Source organism: Perna viridis, chromosome 12 (assembly GCF_037379345.1).
Source record: "Perna viridis isolate PV_CMFRI_1.1 ecotype Kerala chromosome 12, ASM3737934v1, whole genome shotgun sequence".
NCBI lineage: Eukaryota > Metazoa > Mollusca > Bivalvia > Mytilida > Mytilidae > Perna > Perna viridis.
Genome location: NC_142456.1, coordinates 7,828,563 through 7,849,401, shown reverse-complemented (window position 1 = coordinate 7,849,401; position 20,839 = coordinate 7,828,563). Strand labels below are relative to the sequence as shown.

Sequence of the window (20,839 nt, the reverse complement as noted above, 5' to 3'; positions counted from 1 at the left end):
AATTTATGAAACAAAAAGTTACATGTACTTGTTACATACGCAGATCTTTGATTTCAATAATATGAGGCATATATAATTGCATGGTAACTCTTTAAATAGTTTGGAATATATAGAAACGTAAACTATTCAAGATACTTTCCAGTGCTGATAGCATTTCAAACTTTCCGTTGTACATGTATGGAGGAAGAGATTTTGACAAAAGAAACAAATTTGTTACCAACATAACTTCTTTTAATATCCAGTTGAAATCTCGAGCATGACGAATTAAATATGTGTAGCTTTTTTTTCAATTCCTTTTTCTAATACAAATCTGTATCAATATTTTCTTGCAGTCAAAACAAAGAATTGGTTCATTCTGATACTTACTTTTATTCAAATTCAATTTATACAGAGGGCTTAGGATTTAACCCTTGGGTCCCTACTAGGGCTAAGCTTCCACACTGGTGACCTATAATGCAACCAAAGATACATGCACTTCACCTCGTTTTGTAAAAAGAGTAAGTTCTAGTATCGCTTCTGCAAAAACATCAAAAACTTCGAAAATGAAATAATGAACAAAATTCAAAGTAAAACGGGGGACCAAGGTCTTTTAGTCCGTTAGTTCATCTAGGGACTGAGATTTTAAGCATACTTAAGGAATATGAATTCCCAAAATATTTGGAATTTCCTTATCTTACTTTTCCCTTTAGACAATTTAAATAAAAAAATCGCCAAGCGCAGCATGATACGACCACAGTGTTCGAACCCTGAAAGGTTGGACACTTAATTAGGCCCAGTATCACTTGAAAACCTTGAGACATCTGAAATCTGATTGATAAATGCAGGCAAGATTTTTTATAAGGAATCCAAAAAAAAGGTTTTAAAACGGATTTAAAAAAAGTTGAATTTTTTGGGCATTGCCATACTTTGACCTCCTATAACATAAAAAAAAATGTTCCAAAATACATGGAATCAGCGGCAACATTTATTTACAATAATTCTATAAAGAACACAATAAAAAACAATTAAGATCGGATTAAAACAAATATTCTACTTGGGGTTTTAATAAAATTTTTTTTTACTATTTTGGTCCTTTTTCCGAAAACATTAGCGGCCACAAAGTCCCGTTGAGATTAAGATGAGAATTGTGGCCTACTTGAGGACTATCGTTCCCAAAATATTGGGAATTTCAATATCTTCCTCTGTCGTTTAAAAAATTTAAAGGCCCACCCCTTACCACTTACGTACCAAATTTGGTGTCCATCTTGGGACTGCAATGGGATTTTAGGATAATAATGACTATTGATATTGATATTTGAAATTTCCACATCTTCCTCTGTCGCTGAAAAAAAAAATATAAAAATGGGGTTCCTTTACAACTTATGTACTAACTTTGGTGCCGGTGGCTGGCTCAAGGTCAATTAGTCCATCATAGGACTGGAATGAGATTTAAGGCCTACTTAAGGACTATCGATTCTTAAAATATTGGAAATTTTCATATCTTTCTTAATCGTTGAGAAAATTTTTTTAAAAAGCCCCCCTCGCCCCTTACCACTTATGTACCGAATATCGTATTTCCATATCTTCCTCTGTCGTTGAAAAAGATTTTAACAGGCCTATCATTTACAACTTCTGTTCCAAATTTGGTGTCGGTGGCTGGAACCAAGGTCCATTAGTCCGTCTTGGGACTTGGATGAGATTTAAGACTTACTTAAGGATATCGATTCCCAAAATATTGGGTATTTCCATATCTTGGGAATCGTTAGTCCTTAAGTAGGCCTAAAATCTCATCCCAGCCCCAAGATGGACTAATGGACCTTGGTCCCTGCCACCCACACCAAAGTTGGTACAGAAATGACCGGTTTTTGAAAACTTTTGGATTTGTTTTAATCGTATTTGTAATTACTTTTTTATGTTCTCCGTGAAAGAGTGAAATCAGATTGATTTTTCTAATATATTTGTTTTTTTCTTTCGTTTAAAGTTTTTGTATTCATATTTCTGTTAAGTTTTCTGTTTTTTTTCTGATAAATCTGCGCAACGAATTAGAGAAGGTCAATTTCATTTCAAAAATGTAGTTTTAAATAGGGATTTTACACGAGGTACACGAAAAGTACTGCGCGGGGAAGGATAATACCACACCTCATTTTTCGAATATGTAAACTATTTAATTAGGATAATGCAGTAACAATAGATTGTTAGAATTTGTTTACTATTGATAAACAATTTGCAAAATATATAGTATTTTATTTCTCCGTATAAAGACTATGTTATTGAATGAAAAACTTTTCATCGAAAAAAAAAAAACGCAGTACCATTTAAATGGTAAGTATTAATTATTTACGTAACTCTAAGTTAAGAACACAACTAAGAGTGAATCACTCTTGAAGCTCCAAATATCCACTAATTCAGTTTACATGTACATTGTACATACATCTATGAATATCAATTTGAACACGTACTTGGATGTTTGATTCTAAATCGAACTTTATTAATACGCTTAATTTGTATTACGATGAGTAACCACAACAAGGGAAATTAAATCTTATAGTCAGAAGTAGATCCACAGGACGGAGCCGAATCCCCTTTTTATTGGAGAATTTTTTTAATTCCGTGCAAAATTTCGCGAAAAATAAACAAATAGCCTGGAAACCCCCCTTCTTTGGGAAACCATCAAGAACCCCCTTTTTCAAAACTTCTGGACCCGGTCCCGTCATTGAGAGTACTTTTGAAGACAAAAAATATAACAGTATTTAGAAAATCTACTTATTTCTATTCCTATTTAACGTTTTCATTTTATGGATAACTTTATTCAAATTTTGAACGCACCACTCATGAATATTATTGACGGCTAGCTTCCATGCGGGCTGGTATTGACGGCTAGATTCACTTTAATGGCATCTACGTGTTTATCGTCCTCATGTTGCAGAAAAACGTCGGTCGTCAAGTTAAAATCTTGATAACAAAGAACTGTAGTTTATTAAGCATCAAGGACTGTAGTAAATGTTTGCTTTATTAATCTAAAAAAAATGTGCTTTACATTGGAAGACTTTTTTAAGTTTATATACTGTTTAATAGTTGAAAATTTTCCACAATTAAATCGTCGAACATGTACCTTTACCTGAAAGTAAATGAAAACAAATATTTATTTTCTCCTCATGTTCCTATGGCTGCGTCAATACATTTAAATTGCAGACGACAGTATCTAATTACAGCGTTCAAAATTCAGGACATCAGTAGAGTATATCTATTTAACTTATTGGCGATCATTAGTTACATAGTAGTTCAGAGATAAACCATTCACGTACAGACAGTACAAAGAGCAATTTAAGATGCCAAACTACAAACTCGTATACTTTAATGTTCGAGGGCGTGGAGAATTGCCACGATTATTATTTGCCCAGGCAGGAGAGAAGTATGAAGACTGCCGAGTCGAATTCAGTGATTGGCAAAAACTAAAACCAAGTGAGTATATTTTTCATATATGTTTAATAGCTCGCTAAGATGAAACATACAGGGGCAGATTTGGGGTTTGGGTATGGATATCCGGAGGTTGAAACCCTTTTTGTTGAAAATTTTGTTTATTCTTTTTTATGAAAATGAGGGCAAAATGAGCAAATCATATTCTGGGATCCCTTTTTAGAACCTCCTTTTTCAAAATTATTTCTCTAGAATTCGTCTGAAGTATATATGCATTGAGTCTTTTATATAGTTTTGTAATTTAATTTAGTTCAGACATACAAAAAGAGGTACACTATAGACGCATGAATGCAATTTAAAGAGATCAGTTACAATGACAGTAACAAGTTTGTCAGTATTGCATATTTGAGTAAATAATCAGAAAAATATAAAACAGGTACATGTGTACTGGGACTATCGTATGTCGTTTATATGTTTAATAGTTAAGGGTACAATGTATAAACCAGGTAGATCTTGGGGTATTTTAACGGTGTATGCGAAGGAGTTTTATCTTGTCACTTAACTTGACATTTATCTGTAGCTAGAAGTCGAAGAATACGTTACAAGGGAAAGAAAGATAACTCCAATTTATTTCTTATACTATATTGCTTACGACACACGAGAATATGGTACCACTCAAATATTCGAGTCTTTTATTACCAACCGTATTAACATCAAGAAAGTTACACATTGTTGCAGTTGACTGTGTATTACCATTGTATTTTAGTCCTGTCGCCAAATATGTCCTGCCTCTCAGCTGGCTTATTAATATTATTTTTGATGTTGTCTTGTTTGTCATGATACTACATTTGTATTGCCTTCCATTGGTCCTTTGATTGCAATAAACATGCTTAAGTTACTTACTCTGTTGAATGACTGGTGCAATGAACTAAAATATAATAAAATATCTTTTTATTACAGCAACGCCTCTTGGTACCTTACCATATCTTGTTGTCGATGGAGAATCGATTCCCCAGACCATGACGATCGTCCGGCTCCTGGCTACTAGATTTGGTATGTCCTCGGTGTTCTTTGCAGTGCTCGATTGCTCAAAGCCTTTATTCGTCGGAGATATTCCACCCTATAAATAAGTCTAGCACAACCTATACAACTTAACCACTGTGGTGTTTTTAGTGCCATATCCCACGGATTAAGTTTTAAACAAAAACAACACAATTAAACAGCATGATTAATAGAGACCCTCGACAGATTGACATGTATCTCACTAAAATCTACAAAATTAAACCTAGTCAAGAACGAGAACTCTTTTATGGTGCTAATAATTTCACGCACAATCTCGTAACAGTGCAACAACCACATAACTGTTTATTTGGTCTGCAACTGTTAGTGAATGAGAAATAAAAGGTACATGTATATTATGTGGGTTTTTGACAACTGTTTGGGAATAAGAAACAAAAGGTATACCCCGTGGGTTTTTGACATGCATGAATCTCCTCTGCTATGACATTTATAAAGATCACTATTTAAATAACAAATGTCTGCAGACATGTTTTATTGTACAGTTGTGTTTACAGGTCAAGGCGCCACAAAACTAAGAAATATTATAAACTGAAAATGGTTTTAATTCCATGGTAACTCCAATCAAGGTCTGGGGAATTCTTGATGATGAAAAATAAGGTAATTTTCAAGTTCTGTGGCGCAGGCTCAGATGTATTATGACTTTTATCTCAGGTCTCATGGGGAAGAATGATATTGAGAATGCTAGAATTGATTCAGTTCTCGATGCCTGTGCTGATTTCTTGGCTGCGATGGCTGGTGCAGTATACGAGAAAAATGAAGATGTAAAGGTAAACCTATCACACGAATATAGAAAAAAATAATGATTAAAGTTTGAACTTATTTTATAACCAGACTCTCAAACACAGTTGATCAACGTCAATTAACGTGTACATGTATATTTGTATTTATACTCGAAATGGATTTGAACTTTACATTAGGCATAGGTAGTTAAACACGATTTCATCAGTGTTGTTTCTATATACATTGTAGCTTGACATAAATTCACATCTTTATTTCAGATCGAAAAAAAATATCCTGATTGTACTTGCTTACATGTACATGATATATTTATACGTATCTAGAGCTACCATCGTGCTAATTAACAAAGTCAACATTAATTGCAATTTTACATGTAATCTGCATTACTGTATGTACTGGTGTTCATGCTACACATATATCAATGATCGTGAATGGTTTCTTTGCTGTATGAACAAAGTAGGTCTAAATGGCATATGAATACTACATTCTCGAAAAGAATGCTTGTTTTGAACTGATAATTCTATGTATTGTTTTCACATTTCATTATGAAACAGATGACTGTTTAAAAATATTACTAGACCATTGATTATCAATTTACCTTTCCTCGTGAAATTTATCAAATTTTAAAATTATTTGCTTTCTGATCTACACACACCCATTCACTCCTGTCTAGATCTGATCAACATTACACTGTACTACATACATGTAGATGTAGTTGCACTCGAAAACATTCACTACGGCTGACCATATGGTGCCTGTGTAAGACATAATACTATCCGGTTGAAATCTTATCCTGTGGAAATTGTTTCACATTTTTTCCAGAGGATATTATTTCACTATGAAAAAAAATCCTATTAAATTATTTCCACTACTTGAACAATAATATTTACTTTAATTTATTATGAAAAAGATGGAGGTATTCCTAATTGTACACAGGATATTGTTTCATATTACAGTATTAAATAATATTCAGAAAATTGTTCACAAAAATGACAAAATTCATAATTGTACACAGGATATTATTTCCTTCGTAAATAATATCCTTAATATAATTCACATTTGAAGAGTGAACAGAATTCATACTCTTGATCAAATGGACAATACTTATCAATTAAATAATATCTTGGATGAAAATCTATGCGTAAAACATTCCATGAAATATCATCCAGGATACTTATTAATATCTGAAATCATCCTGGATGAAAATTAATATCTAAAAGTATCCTAGATAACATGTCATATCAAAAACTGGCCAAATTTGTATACACCTGCAAAAATGTGCACTCTTTTTACTCCACAACAAAACAAACCCCGCCTTTTCCGACGCAGTCGGTATTGAGTTCGCTTTGACACCACGTGACACCCTCGATGCTTAACCATGGAGCTTACAACTATGCATTTTATTGAATAAAAGTGATGGCAACCGTGGAATTCAAGGCTCAACGAGGAGCATTGTTGTCCAAAATATTTTCAATCATGTTTAATTTATATATTGAATTATGAATAAGCATTCATATATTGAATGATTGGAAACAGTTTACTTGTTGAACCAATTAAATAATTAAAATAAGAAACCTAGCACACTGATCATACAGTTCACCAAATAAAATCTAAATCGGATTTCTTGGAATAAACAAAGCGAGAAAATGCGTCGGCTATCCTTTTTAAAGACAGTACATGTTTCATAATTATACCTTTAAAGAAAATCCTTCCAGAAGCTTGTTTGTTTAATCTTCATAAGGTTGAGTATGGAAACAATTTAATAGCCGTGAAAAAACATTTAACTATTATAAATTATCCCTTGATAAAATTTGATATTTTTTTTGTGGAAAGTATTTTACACAGGTTACTATTGGGTGTTGCATCTGAATCAGTTTGCATTCGTGCCTTCGTTTTCTTTCTTCACTTCCTTCCTTTGAATCTCATATGACACAACTTCATTCTTGGAAGATTCTGCCGATGGTTTCCTCCTTGGCATTTACCGTTTAATTTTCCTAGTCTCCTCAATTTTACAACACACATTTTCATGGATGGATTCAATATTTTACGGAATGAAAATATTCATACAAAACAAATTTTAATTTGGGTAAATCATTTTGTTAAATCGCATGTCAAAAAAAAAAAATACATTAACCAACTACTATAAATATATTTTATTTTTATATACATGTATATAAAAATGTATTCATGAATTGACTATTTAAGTAGCTGTCTTTGTAAGAATCATGCAAAATCTGAAAAACATGATACACCCTAAAAAAAGGCTACATATTTTTATTTTTGTAATTAAGTTGTTCTATGGGTCTATACTATGAAATGTGTAATTATTCATTCAAATCTGCCTGCTCTTAGGAGATAATCGACATTGAAAATACAGTAGATTCTATTGTATTTGAGCGCCGTTTACAGAGTTATCTCCCTTAATTTTGAAATCTACAGTGCATTCTATATAATTTTTATCTTCTTAGAGCACGGGTTATATGAAAAACCACATGTTATTTTCTGTTTACTATGACATTTCAAACAAAATATCAAAAATAAAAATTTGTAGGCTTTTTACCCATGAATCACATTTTGAATGATTCTTAGCTGGAGTGCTACTTAAGTCGATTGATAATTTGTTATGAAATTGATGCCGAAACGTTATTGTTTTTATTATTATTACTTTTTTTATACTGATTCCTTTCACATGGTCGATGGGAATAAAAAATGAAATTCGTAAGTCAACAAAATCGGGTCAGCTGATCCGTAGACCAACAACTTCAAAGTAAATGATCTAAGGGAGAGTCGTCTGCAGATCTGATAGAACAATTAGAAATACTGCTCCACAATGTCAAATGTTAAAATTCTGTCATGAAGTTCTTCTGAAAATCTGTGACATTTTTGTGAGAGGTCAAAACAAATCTTCTCTTTACAAGTATGATAGATATTGTTTACTTAGTGCAACTTTGTAAAAAGTATGCAAATATATTTATCCGAATCAAAATAACGTGCAGATGTGTGCAATAATTTGAAAAGTTGGAGTTGCCTCCCTTATATTTGTATTTTGTCATGAATTGTCTCGTGTACATTTATTTTCAATGTCCATTAGTATCAACAATTTGGCCAATTTGATTAGTTCATAAAATTTAACTGCATAAATATTGTACAAAACAACTAACGTAGCATTAACATAGTATATATGATACTTGTAAGAAAATCGGGAATAAATTGAGTGGTTGTCTCCAATGCATTATAATAGAGTTTTGTCGGTATGGGACATTTTGTCTGAATTTAGAATATTTATAGAGTGATGAAATAAAATAATGTGCTGTTAAAGTAAATTAAATACTCTGGTACATAGTATAGTCATACAAGTTGATTTTTCAGAAAACCAAATTGGAAAAGGTTGAAAAGGAAACAAGGCCGACAACTTTGAATTACTTGGAATCCATTATTAAAGCTAATTCTAAAAGTGAATGGACCGTGGGAGACAAGGTGAATAACAGCTAACGAACATTTAGACTTAAAAAAGTACATGCAATTTACACAATGCTAACATTCCATACTATTTCTATATTTCCAAGTCTCCAGAGATTCCCTGCATTGCCTATTTCACCATTAATTACCGCATAATCAATGCATATATTAATATCAAAAATTTATAATTATTTGAATTATTGGTTTTTTTTTATAAAGTATCATTTTGATAAATATACACGAAATTTAACTTAATGAAACCCCTTCCTGACTATCTAGATATCCGCTTGTTCATTTTAAAGCTCAATTGACTTGCATTTACCGACTGTTTTTGAATCTGAGATGTAATGTGATATACAAAAGATATACAAAAGACACTATAAACATCCCCAAATGTCTAAGTTCTATTGTTGTTTACTTGTGCACTTTTTGTTTATTTTACATACCTTATAAAATATCCAATATATTCGTTTTGTTATTGATTTAAAATTATATTTCTTGATGCATAATTTAAGGAAAATTAAGAAAAGAGCAAGAACGCTTATGGTAGAAAAACTCATTAACTACTTTTTTGTGTAATTTCAGATCACTGTAGCAGATTTAGCCATCTATGACTACTTCTATAACTCATTGCAACAGGACTCTAAAGTTTTAGATAGTTACCCTGCAGTTCAGCGAATAAGGGGGAAAGTAGCAGCTCTACCAAACATTGCTAAATGGGTCAAAAGTCGACCTGAAAGTCAGTTTTAAATCATCTTTCTTTAATAAATTCCGACACTAATTCGTTCTGTAAAATAATGACATCTGTAAACTTCTTGAATAGCGTATTAAATCATGTAAGAAATGAGGTGATACATACCTGTTAGAAACCCTGTCAGAAATGAGGTGATACATACCTGTCAGAAACCCACAAAATTCACTTTCATTACTAATTCAGAAACCGTTACAAACTACATAACCAGACATAGTTTGTCATTCGATTGTAGCTCGGTTGTGATAAAAAATATAAATATTTTCGAGTTTTTACGTGTATAACGCGCTTTATAACAGTTATCATTCCATGACTTATATAATAGGGAGAAACATGTATTGCTTTCTCCAAGACATATATCACTATAGTTACGTAAAACTATGTCAAATATAGATCGACAAAAATATTAATTGCTCGATGGGGTTTCAGTACCTCTTACGTGTATAACCTCTATCATTAGCAGTGTCTGAATTTTATATAAATAGGTACTAAATATCCTGACCCTTATCATAAATTCAGTTTGTGTATGACATTAATGAAATTTGGTGGTTTTAAAAACATGGAAATACATGTACATATCATATTCTGACCGAATTTCTGTTCGAAGATTTTATTAACTTTCAAGGAACATATATCTTCTTAGTCTAATGTATTTTATAGATACCAGATAATGCAAACAACATGATGAACAAAAACTCAAATAAAATTAAATGTGTATGTGTTGTTTTTATATTTGTATTGATTTTCTTTTTGATTTTTTTAATTGATTCATTGATTGATTGATTGTTGGGGTTTAACGTCCGAGCAGCTTGTTTGTTTGTTGGGGTTTAACGCCCGAGCAGCTTGTTTGTTTGTTTGATTGTTGGGGTTTAACGCCCGAGCAGCTTGTTTGTTTGTTTGTTGGGGTTTAACGCCCGAGCAGCTTGTTTGTTTGATTGTTGGGGTTTAACGCCAGAGCAGCTTGTTTGATTGATTGATTGACTGATTGATCGTTGGGGTTTAACGCCCGAGCAGCAATATTTCAGCTATATCCACGCGATGAACATGAAATGGATGATAAAATGGACATGAAATGATGATGAAATGAAAAATGGAATTGGACACAAGATTAATAGGGTGGACAATTTTTTTTTTTTTATGTGTGACTATGTGGCATAAGTTTTCATGTTATCTGGACTGTAGTTTTCAAATTATTTTTAACTATCTTACCTATATCTCTACATGTAACGTATCCTAACTGAGAATTTATTTAGGAAAAATAAGTTGCTGAACGGTTTTTATATTTAGTGCTATCCCGTCAGAGAGTTTACGTGTAAAATGCATCGTTAGCCATCGATTTCCGCCATTTTAAATGGCTGCTGCTAAAGTATAATTATATTGTTTTGCCTTATACATGGTCTGTCTTTAAAAGTTTATATTTCGCACATTTTGGATTTCATAAGATTTTGAAAAATAGTCTTGATCGGCCTGCTTTCAGACGACAGCGACAATACGTTCAAATGATAAAGAAAGATTCACAATACATCAATTATAAGTTAATTCACAAATTACAAGCAATAATTTCTAGCAAAAAAATCCTGTCATGAACTTAGAAAACAAAAACAACTGTGTATAATATTACATGTCGTGATTTTATACGCCAAACAAATAGCCCATCTAAGGCGTACACTGTTTATCGCAGCGTAGTTGAACATCGTTTTCCTTCAGTTAGGCAGAGGCCATTTTCTTCTCAAAGCAAAGGAGTGAAAAATAATCCCAGGAAACGCCCATCCCGCTCCCCCCCCCCAAAAAAAAAATAATTAAAAAACTGGTTGGTGCCTTATATTCCATGCCATGAAAGAGTATAATTATGAAATTTTTCCCTCAACCAGTCCATTTCTTTTATCATTTGTTTTTGTCTTCTCGCTTCTCATATCTTCGTCTTTGATATTTTGTAACTAGTATATCGGCATCCGTCCCGGAAAACAATATGACAGATTTATTGTTGCATTTAACAGGAATTAAATATGATTCATGTCATCACGAGTATATAAATCATCCGGAAGAAACAGGGCACTGTCAAAATGACTTCGATAAATTTTTGGTATACCTCACAAATAATGAGAGATAGAAAAAAAGATGACTTACCATCTTCGACTTAAAGAGTTTTACAAAAGCTTCTATCTAGTCGAAGTTAAAAAAAAGCTTCCCCTTTCTGAAGCCTCTGAAAGGCAAAAAAACTACGCTCTTCACAAGTTTAATTTTATCCAATAATATGAAGAAAAAAACATAATAGAAAGAAAGAAAACTTACAAATAAATAACAAAATCTTTGTGATCAACCCTATAAAAGATTCAACTTCGTCATGGGTCGGATTTTCCCATGAATGGTCAGAAATTGCCATGTTTGCGGTTAGTTCTTGGCTTATATATTAAGAACCGTAGCAGATGCGGAAAAGTTTCAATTGTTAGAAAGTCGTTTATTCCTGTGTCAGATATTCATAAGGTGAATGAATGGTTTCCACATGATCAATACAGGTATAACAAGAGCTTCCCCAACTTTACTACCAAATTCAAAGTTCCCGGCCACCTAAACGTAGGTTACCGCGGTATAACAATATTCAAACTTTTGCCGTGGAAACGATAGTTATTTGATTTTAAAACACAAATACATATGTACACAAGTACAGATGGTAGTCTTTACATTAACGAACTCAAGTTTCATATCCATTCATCAAAGAATCTCGAAACTTTCCGGACATGCGCTCTGAAATAAGAAGTATCAAATTCGATGCAAAAGTTAGTTTCCATGCTTCAATTTTATTGCGAACATTTGCTCACATACAGTGTATAAGGCTGTCTGCGTACTGAAATAGAACATACTAATCTATAAAGCTGCTTAGTGATTTTGTTAATGGAAAAGATTTGTAGTAACATTATCTCAGATCTTTCTGATGATTTTCATTTTTGTAACGGCAACGGAAACACATCGAATTAATGCCTGGTGAAAATAGAACTTAGAAATGGAGCATGCCAGCAAGCATCGACTTCTCTTGACTTGAAGATATGAATAATTCTAATTATTTTTATTGTGGCTTTCGATATTTAGGTTATTGATCGGAAGCATGCATGACTGAAATTCCCATTTATGCAACTCTGAAATTTCAGGCAATATAGGTAAAAAATAAAAGTTGGATAAATGAGATCAAAGGTAATTAAGAACAAAGAATTCTTAACAAGAGCTTGGGTTATTAATGAATATTGAAATATGACTACTCTTAAATAAAGCCTGGATATTTTTCAGAATATTTTTTCTGTACTTTTTAATACATGAAGTAACCATCGAGTGTGATTTTTCAAATTGTTTCTTTTCTCAGATTTGTTTGTACTTCTAATACATGAGAGTAATAATTTTGTATCATAACATTAAGCTGTTTTTATTTATATATACATTTTTATGGTAAAGTTGTATTTATTTCATTGTTCAGGAACCAATATTGTGATTTTAGTATAATACGGTTTCCTTTTTATATTGACATGGTTTTGTATTTTGTTTTTTTTCTAGCTGATTCTAGTAATAATATTTCTACCTGGTTAAATTCGCAATTCATTTGTTAAACTTCACCTTACCTGTTTTTTGTTTGTTTGTTTGTTTGGTTTTTTTTTGTCTGTAGGAATGTATTTTTTTACGCATAAGCCACTCAATCATAAAAAAATAAGTTGTTTTGGGATTCCTATGAACAAAAATATTATTTATATATTTATTGTATAATATTAAGCATCATATAAAATAAAAATAACAATATACAAAAACATCTTAAACACAAAAATTTACGATGTTCAACCAAGTTTCAACAGGTGGGAGACTGCGTCAGTGTAGTGGAACACGTCAATCTGCACTTGTAGTCTGTCTTTTAGCTGAGTGAGTCGGTTTTCAATGGTCCGGTACTTTAGTTTCCTGATCTTGAGTTTACCCCTGCAGTATATTGTACCAGCAGGACATTTGTCGAAGCATGTGTGCTCTGTAATTTATGAATAATCAGGTATAAGTTTGGATGAGCCTTGTTGAGTTATTTGTTGAGTTTGTGATGTCAACAAAGGTGATTTATGGTCCTTGGTCCCTCGGTCGAATGGTGGTTCCAACGGTCTGGTTCTCTGTCAATCCACTGTTCTGTCACGTAATCGTTGAAGCTGATCACTTTTGTGTCGTCTGTTTGGTAGTTGTCTAGTGCATGGAATCATACGTTTTCTACTTGGTCTGGAGGTGCAAGAGGAAGTGTTGATACTCGTCGTACATGTTGATGGAGAGTCGGGTTTTTCTTGACTAGGTCAAAAAGGCGTTGGTAATTAGTCTGGCATTTGTCGGGTAAGAAGGACAATATATGTGAGTACATCTCTCCATCAGTGAGTGCGTGAATGGTGTGCAGTTACTAAAAAAGACTAGTGGGCAGTCGAAAATAGTATCGGCTTGGCTGAGGTGTCGAACGTTGTCAGAAGTTCCAAATCGTAGAATCTTGTCACCATCGACTGATAGAAGGAAGTCCTGTCCTGTAAATAAAAAACAAATCATTAGAACAACATTAAAAAAAAGAATTATACATTTATGTACAGAATGATTATCAGAAATATCTTGTTACAAATCTATAGATAAAACCTATTTTATTCTTTGATTCCTGGGAAAGCTGGTAATTAAGTCGTCTTTGGGACCTGGACAGTCCTTTTCGGTACATTTCCAGTAGATGAGTAGATGAGTTCAGCTTCTCGTTCCTGTTTTCCGGTCTTCACAATGCATCTGTAGCCAGTATACTAACGAGCATATGGAAAAAGCTGTACTTTGACTTGTGCGTATGCCATTTTGACCGATGAGATTTTTGACTGAGGGCCTATATATACCAACATTTAACGATTAGGCATGCTTACTGAACACTGTTCCATAGGATGACACTTTGAGCTCTAGAATATATTGGCTTGGGTGCCTTGATGGCTTAATGCAATAATAAGGAGGTGTCACGAAAGCATATGTTTGTTATGTGTAATTATTACACATAATCATTAATAAAAATTAAAGGTGACCATTTTTTCACCTATTCACATTAACTTAAATTTCATTAATGATAATTAAACGTTTAATTTGGCAGAATTCTTTATTTATAATAAATAAGTTTTCAGATTGACAATGACGTCTAATTCATTTTTTATAAAATATTATATAAATGTTTTACATTTTAATTTTCATAAAATACTTAGTTTTTATTTCATTTTTTTTTCTTTTAAAAAATCTCAAAAGTTTGAAATTTTAATCAATTTTATTCCAATAAAATTTTTATATATAAAATATTATATAATTTTTTTATACTTTAATTTTCATAAAATATTTAGTATTTATTCTAAAAAAGTTCCAAATTTTAATCAATTATAGCATATTTTCTTATTATGTTGGAATAATATACAAAAAATTATTTCTTGTCATTTTTTTTCTGTAGACACCTATTTAGTGCTCAACAAACAACACCTTAATTAACCATAAAATTAAGTTGGATAAATGGGAATAGGCAATTTTCAAAAGTTAGATTAATTGGAATACACCTTTTTTAGATTGCAACAAAATTGAGGAGTTTTGAAGGTGTGTAAATTTAAAACTGTGGAATAATCTCGGGCGCCATTAAATAATTTGACATTGTCCTGTACAATCGCTACAGGTAAACCAATTTTTTAGTAAATATGTCCCACTGACCTCATAAATATCCATGAACATGGCATCTATATGCTGTTATTGGTTCATTTTCATAGAAAACAATTAATTGTACATATGCCAAAAAAGAGAATGTAAAAATTCCAGAGGAACAAAATTGGGAGAAGACAACCACTGAATAAGTTCCTGTCTTGGGTCAGATTTATATAAAAATACTGTAAGATTTACCGAGATAATCAATCATCCTTTCAAGTTCAATGGCATATTATGTGTATATCACGAAAAAGTGAAAAAGGCGATGAAATTCAATTAAAAAAATTAAATTTCTTAACAGTTTTATAATGTTAAGGAAATATGATTGTGCTTAAATCTAGATTTGAAATGATAAAAAGAAAGATAGACAACAACGCTACAAAGATAGACAACAACTCTATAAAAAAGGAAAGTCTATTGGTCGTTAAACCCCGTGCAGGTCCGGGTGTTAAAAGAATAGACATGCAGCAGCGCTAAGCTTGTCGTAAAAGGCGACTAAATAGTGCTCAGAACCCTAGCCGGGGGCTAGGGCGCTCTGCCCACAGAGTAACTGGGATGTGTGCCCCAGGTGGTGGAATGGGGGTACCCCTGGCGTGTTACATTCTGGGGTTGTCAGGCTATAATACGGAAAACCTGACTGCAACCATAATGGTCACCGTGTTGGGAAAGATGCCACGTTCCTCGCACGTTAAAGAACCCTACTGTGGTATTCTTCCGGAGTAGGAACCATAGGGCTCCGCCACAGGAGGCTAAATTGCCCGGTCTTGCCCATCCCCCCTTTTTCTGGTGGCAATCAAAATTTTTCGGCCCTATTGTCCTTGTGTCCTGTCCTTTTTTTCATTTCATCATCATTTCATGTTCATTTTATCATCCATTTCATGTTCATCGTCTGAATATAGCTGGAATATTGCTGCTCGGACGTTAAACCCCAACAAACAAACAAATATTGGTCGGTAATACATGTAATTGGCAGGCGCGTAGATGAGGCCAAATTGAAGTGTAGGCAAATTACGACAGGGGGTCCAGGAGGCGAAGCCCCCCCCCGGAATCTCCGCGGAGATAGCGTTTTAGAGCATCATTTATGCCTCTCCTGGATGTATTTTATCTAAAAAAAAATTGGCAAAATTATGTGCAGGCAAAAGCTTTTTTGCCTAACGGCAGCTACGCGCCTGATTGGTGTAAAACAATTCATAATAACTTGAAATATTGAAACATACAAGTCCATTCAGAAATATTCGGTCACTTCCGACACACTAAAATTAGATTTGGATGCAGAAAGGAGAAAGTTAACCTGGTTCCCGGGACTGCGTTTTAGGTATTAGCTACTAGCCATACACAATCACGAAATGGCTGTTATTTGCACCAAAAAGTATATGGTCTCGCAGCAAAAGTTGACCTACATGTAAATTCAAGTTGTTATGAACGCTTGAAAATTCAGCACAAAATACACATGGAAAATATGAAGCACCTACTTTTCATTTATAGGAAAACATTTAAACCTTATTACAATTTATTTATTATTACTAAAATAAAATCGAACATAAATGGGTAAGCTTTGAACTGAAAATGAATTTCAAGCCATAACCAACCAACCAATCAAGAAACATGCACCTTGTTTTCAATATTCAGCACCATGATGGAGTAAAAACGTTAGTTAAATCAGTTACGCATCAAATAATTTTAACGCGAAGAGTGAAGAGCTAAGACAAAAGTTTTTCCTCTGTGAAATGAGAGAGGCTGAGCAATTCCGATTGATACAAACCATCGTCACTGCGTCCAATCGAGATTTTCAAAGATGTTAACCCTATATTGATATGTAAATAAAACAGAAAAAATAACAAACTTGTTCAAGTTTAAATATAGTTTTAAAATACGTTAGAGTAGCGGATAAAAAGAGCGGGGTTCAGGGGAATGGATCGCTCAATTTATTGGAAAATGTCGTTTATTTATTTTTTTTTTTTTGCCAAATTTTGGCAAAAATGAGCAATAGTTACTAACCTAGAAAACTTGAACCTTTTTCAAAAATCTTTGGACCCCTCTCATATTACGTTCAGTTGGCGATGAAAGACGATAAAATATTCTAAAAGACGGAATACATCGCTCTTCGGTCATCAAGTTCGAGATTAATTTTAAATATACTACTCAGGGTCCACAAGTGAATGACAAATATTATTATTTAAGTTTTTGGTATGACAGTTTTTCTGATATGAATTAATATCTTTAAGTACCAGTCCATATGAAATTCAGGCAATGGCAACGTTAATGGTGATTGATAATACAGAAATATCATTATTCTTTCTATTTAAGGATGTAGTCGTAGGGTAAGAGACATATCTCTTACAAATCATTGGAATGTTTATATTTAGCATTTTACATCAATTTTATGTAAGCATCAAAGTAACTTGGACTGGTTTCATTCTGTTTCAAATGAAAGCTTGATAACCGTTGGTAAAATTGAATGAATGAATGAATGAATGAATGAATATTTATTGTATAAGCAACATGATTGCTATAGCACAATACATATATTACATAAACAACAAATGACAGAGAACAAACAAAGCTGAATAAAATACTAGCTAAGGTAGCTGTAACAATGCAGTTCTATGTTTCCAAGCTATTTTTAGATACAAACATAATTTTCTTGTCAAATTGTCAGATTTGGCAGTAATCAATGTTTTAAGCTTATAGGCATTTGGCCATGAACAATAATATTTTGGTAAAAAGCGAAATCTAAAAAGACTAAATGCTGGACAAACTAATATAAAGTGGTATTCGTTCTCTATGGAGTTCATATTACAAAATTTACGAATACGATTGACTCTTTCTATATTTTCATAACGACCAATCTTTAACTGTAGCTTCAAAGTACCACTACGTAACTTACATAGTAAAGAAGTATCAAAATCATAATTCAGATATGGTTCAAATTCAAAACAATATTTGAAAGACATATATAGACAGAGTTTTTCGTTATCAGCAACACTAGCACTCCAAGTTTGATAATATTGGTCTATAATACGACACTTGATGTACTCATATGATACATTTATTTTTTCTTGGTTCAACCATATATAATTTAAACCTAGGTCAATCATCAAATCACGAACATTTGAAGCCCAGTTTCTCTTACCAGTATTTGCATCATTTAGTATTAAAATGTAAACATTATACACTATATTATGTCTATCATTTAACAAATGTAACCAATATTTAATTATCGTTAATCTTCGTACAATAAACATGGGTAAATGACCTAGTTCTCCATATAAAACAGATATAGAAGCATTTCTACTAAGTTTTAATGCATATCGACAAAGACGGCCATGTACTAGTTCCACATCACGTGCTCTGTGAAAACCCCAAACCTCTGAGGCGTAACTCAAAACTCTGCTAACCATAGTGTCGAAAAGGAAACACTTATGATTTGTATTAATACATAAGTTTTAAGCGAGTTCATTAGAGACGATAACGCTCGTCCTCCTTGCTGAGACGCTGGTTTCTGTGTGTGAGCAAACTTCCCATTGTAATGTAATAACATTCCAAGGTAAATATAGGAGTCAACTATTTTCAATTCGCTTCCTTCAAAATTAAAACGATTTTCTACCCGTCGCAATCCATTTCGGAAAACAGCAACTTTTGTTTTGTAAGGATTCACAAATATATTCCATTTTCGGCAGTATTCAGAAAGTTTGTCGAGTAGAGCTTGTAAAGTTTCGGGCGATTTCGCAAACAAGACCGTGTCGTCAGCGAACAGAATTAAGTATATCAAATACCCATTTAAGTCAATGGCATCATTTACTGCTGTTTGAATATTGTTAGCAATGTCATTTATGAAAAATAAGAATGTGATACAAACATAACATTGATTTTAAGAGTTAAGCCACTAACCCTTGGTTTGATTGATTGATTGATTGATTGATTATCTTTATTTCCTCCATAGTTGAAGATTTTAAAGATATTTCAGAAACAAAATTAGCTATAATACAGACAAAGCTAAATATGTATACATTATATACACAATGTATATTGTCATTACAGACATCAAATTAATAAAATACATTTTATGCAGTTGATTTGATATGATAATATATATCATCTAAGTAAGTGGTGAAAAAGATCATACGAAAAAGTTGAGTACACTTTTGTGACATATTCTGCTAAATGGCACATGAGGCGACCCCATTTATCGAACGATTCATGCTGATCAAAAATATTACGGATTCGTGGACAGGAAGTATATCAACAGTCTTATAAAACATCTCTGATCGAACATCTAGAAGTTGATCGCAACTAAGTACATAATGTCTAACAATGTCTGTTGAAAAGGACTTACATAAAGAACACATGCCTTGTCTGATTGGAGTCGAAACTAATTTGACAAGTGTCATTAATTTTGAGTTCATAAGTGGTAAGGAAACGGCAAGTCTTAGAAGGCTATGTTCAGTCAAATCGGTATGAATACGAGCGTATCGCTGCAAATAAGGTCGTTGTTCAACGTATGTTTCAACTTGTTTTCTTCGTAAATGTCTATAGACTGCATGACTATTTTTCTCCAAAGTGGTTTTGGTGGAAAAAATTGTCTTTTAGATAGTTTTTGAAAAACAGAGGCAAGCATATTTGCGCAACAGTTCAACGAGCTCATACGTTATTGACGATTTACTACAGTCTCCAGTCAGCACTTGTGCAACACGTAAATTAAATACCTGCTTGAAAGAATATCCACTGTTATCACGACAAAGTCTTACAAAAGCAAAAGTTTCATCTTGTCAACAAAACCTTCTATAGACCATAGGCCTATGTTTGCATTACATGATTCAATAGGACTCCTTCTGAAAAATTGTAGAATAAATCTTGTGAAGTACCTCTGTGTTACTTCTAATAATTCCAACTCATATTTAGTAATTGGACTCCAGATTTCACACGCGTAAAGTGCTGTTGGTAAAATGATGTGTTTCCAAATCGAGCAGTTTGTTAGAGCACTCATTCCTCGAGGATTAAATTCGATGTTGTAAAGAGCATGAAGTTTCTGTTTCATAGATCTAGATGCTGATTCTGTCCGTTCATTGGTTTTATCGCTTGTATTAATGAGTGATCCAGCATATTTAACCGTTTCCTTTCTTTCAACAGCCATGTTACCAAGTTTTAAATTAATATTCCTTTCAATATTTTTGGAATTTTTAGATGGCTCAAAGATCAAATCACAACTCTTTTTTGCATTATATTTTAACCTCCATTTTTTAGCATAACAGTACACAGTTTTTAACAAAGTCTGACATCCATTTACTGATGGGCTTAAAATAGTCGTATCATCAGCTAGTAATATGGATGGAACGTGATAGAAGCCTGTAACTAGTCCTTTCTTGGTAGATATGAGTTCGTTTATCAAGTCATTGATAAAAACTGCGAAGAGCTAAGCTGAGAGAACACGGCCTTGACCAACTCCTTGTTTAATGCGAAAAATCTGGCTTGTCATACCACCGTATGGAACATGAGCCGTCGCTGTTTTGTATGACATGTATATCAAGTTCCATATCGTTCCTTTTATCCCAATGTCATAAAGTTTATAGAGGAAGCCATCTTGCCACACCTTGTCGAACGTCTTTTCATTGTCAAGAAAAGTTGCATAAACACAAGTGTTTCTTTCTGTGTAATACTAAATCACTTCTTTTAAGGCATATAAGGCCGGAATCGTTCCATGTTCTTTTACAA

At 32.9% G+C, this 20,839-nt stretch overlaps 1 protein-coding gene and 2 pseudogenes across 1 annotated transcript; 1 reads left to right on the top strand and 2 right to left on the bottom strand.

Moving 5' to 3' along the window:
- The first annotated feature begins 3,191 nt into the window (after positions 1 to 3,191).
- On the top strand, positions 3,192 to 10,141 carry LOC148601064 (hematopoietic prostaglandin D synthase-like). Its single transcript, XM_088555729.1, has 5 exons — positions 3,192 to 3,441; positions 4,357 to 4,449; positions 5,128 to 5,243; positions 8,584 to 8,691; positions 9,259 to 10,141. Exons 1-5 carry the CDS (start codon positions 3,309 to 3,311, stop codon positions 9,421 to 9,423), a joined length of 615 nt encoding a protein of 204 aa, XP_088411855.1. The 5' UTR covers positions 3,192 to 3,308; the 3' UTR covers positions 9,424 to 10,141.
- Positions 10,142 to 13,242: 3,101 nt separating this feature from the next.
- Positions 13,243 to 14,256, bottom strand: LOC148601063 (uncharacterized; annotated as a pseudogene).
- A 3,450-nt stretch (positions 14,257 to 17,706) lies between these two features.
- LOC148601062 (uncharacterized) lies at positions 17,707 to 20,261 on the bottom strand (annotated as a pseudogene).
- Between the last annotated feature and the right edge of the window lie 578 nt (positions 20,262 to 20,839).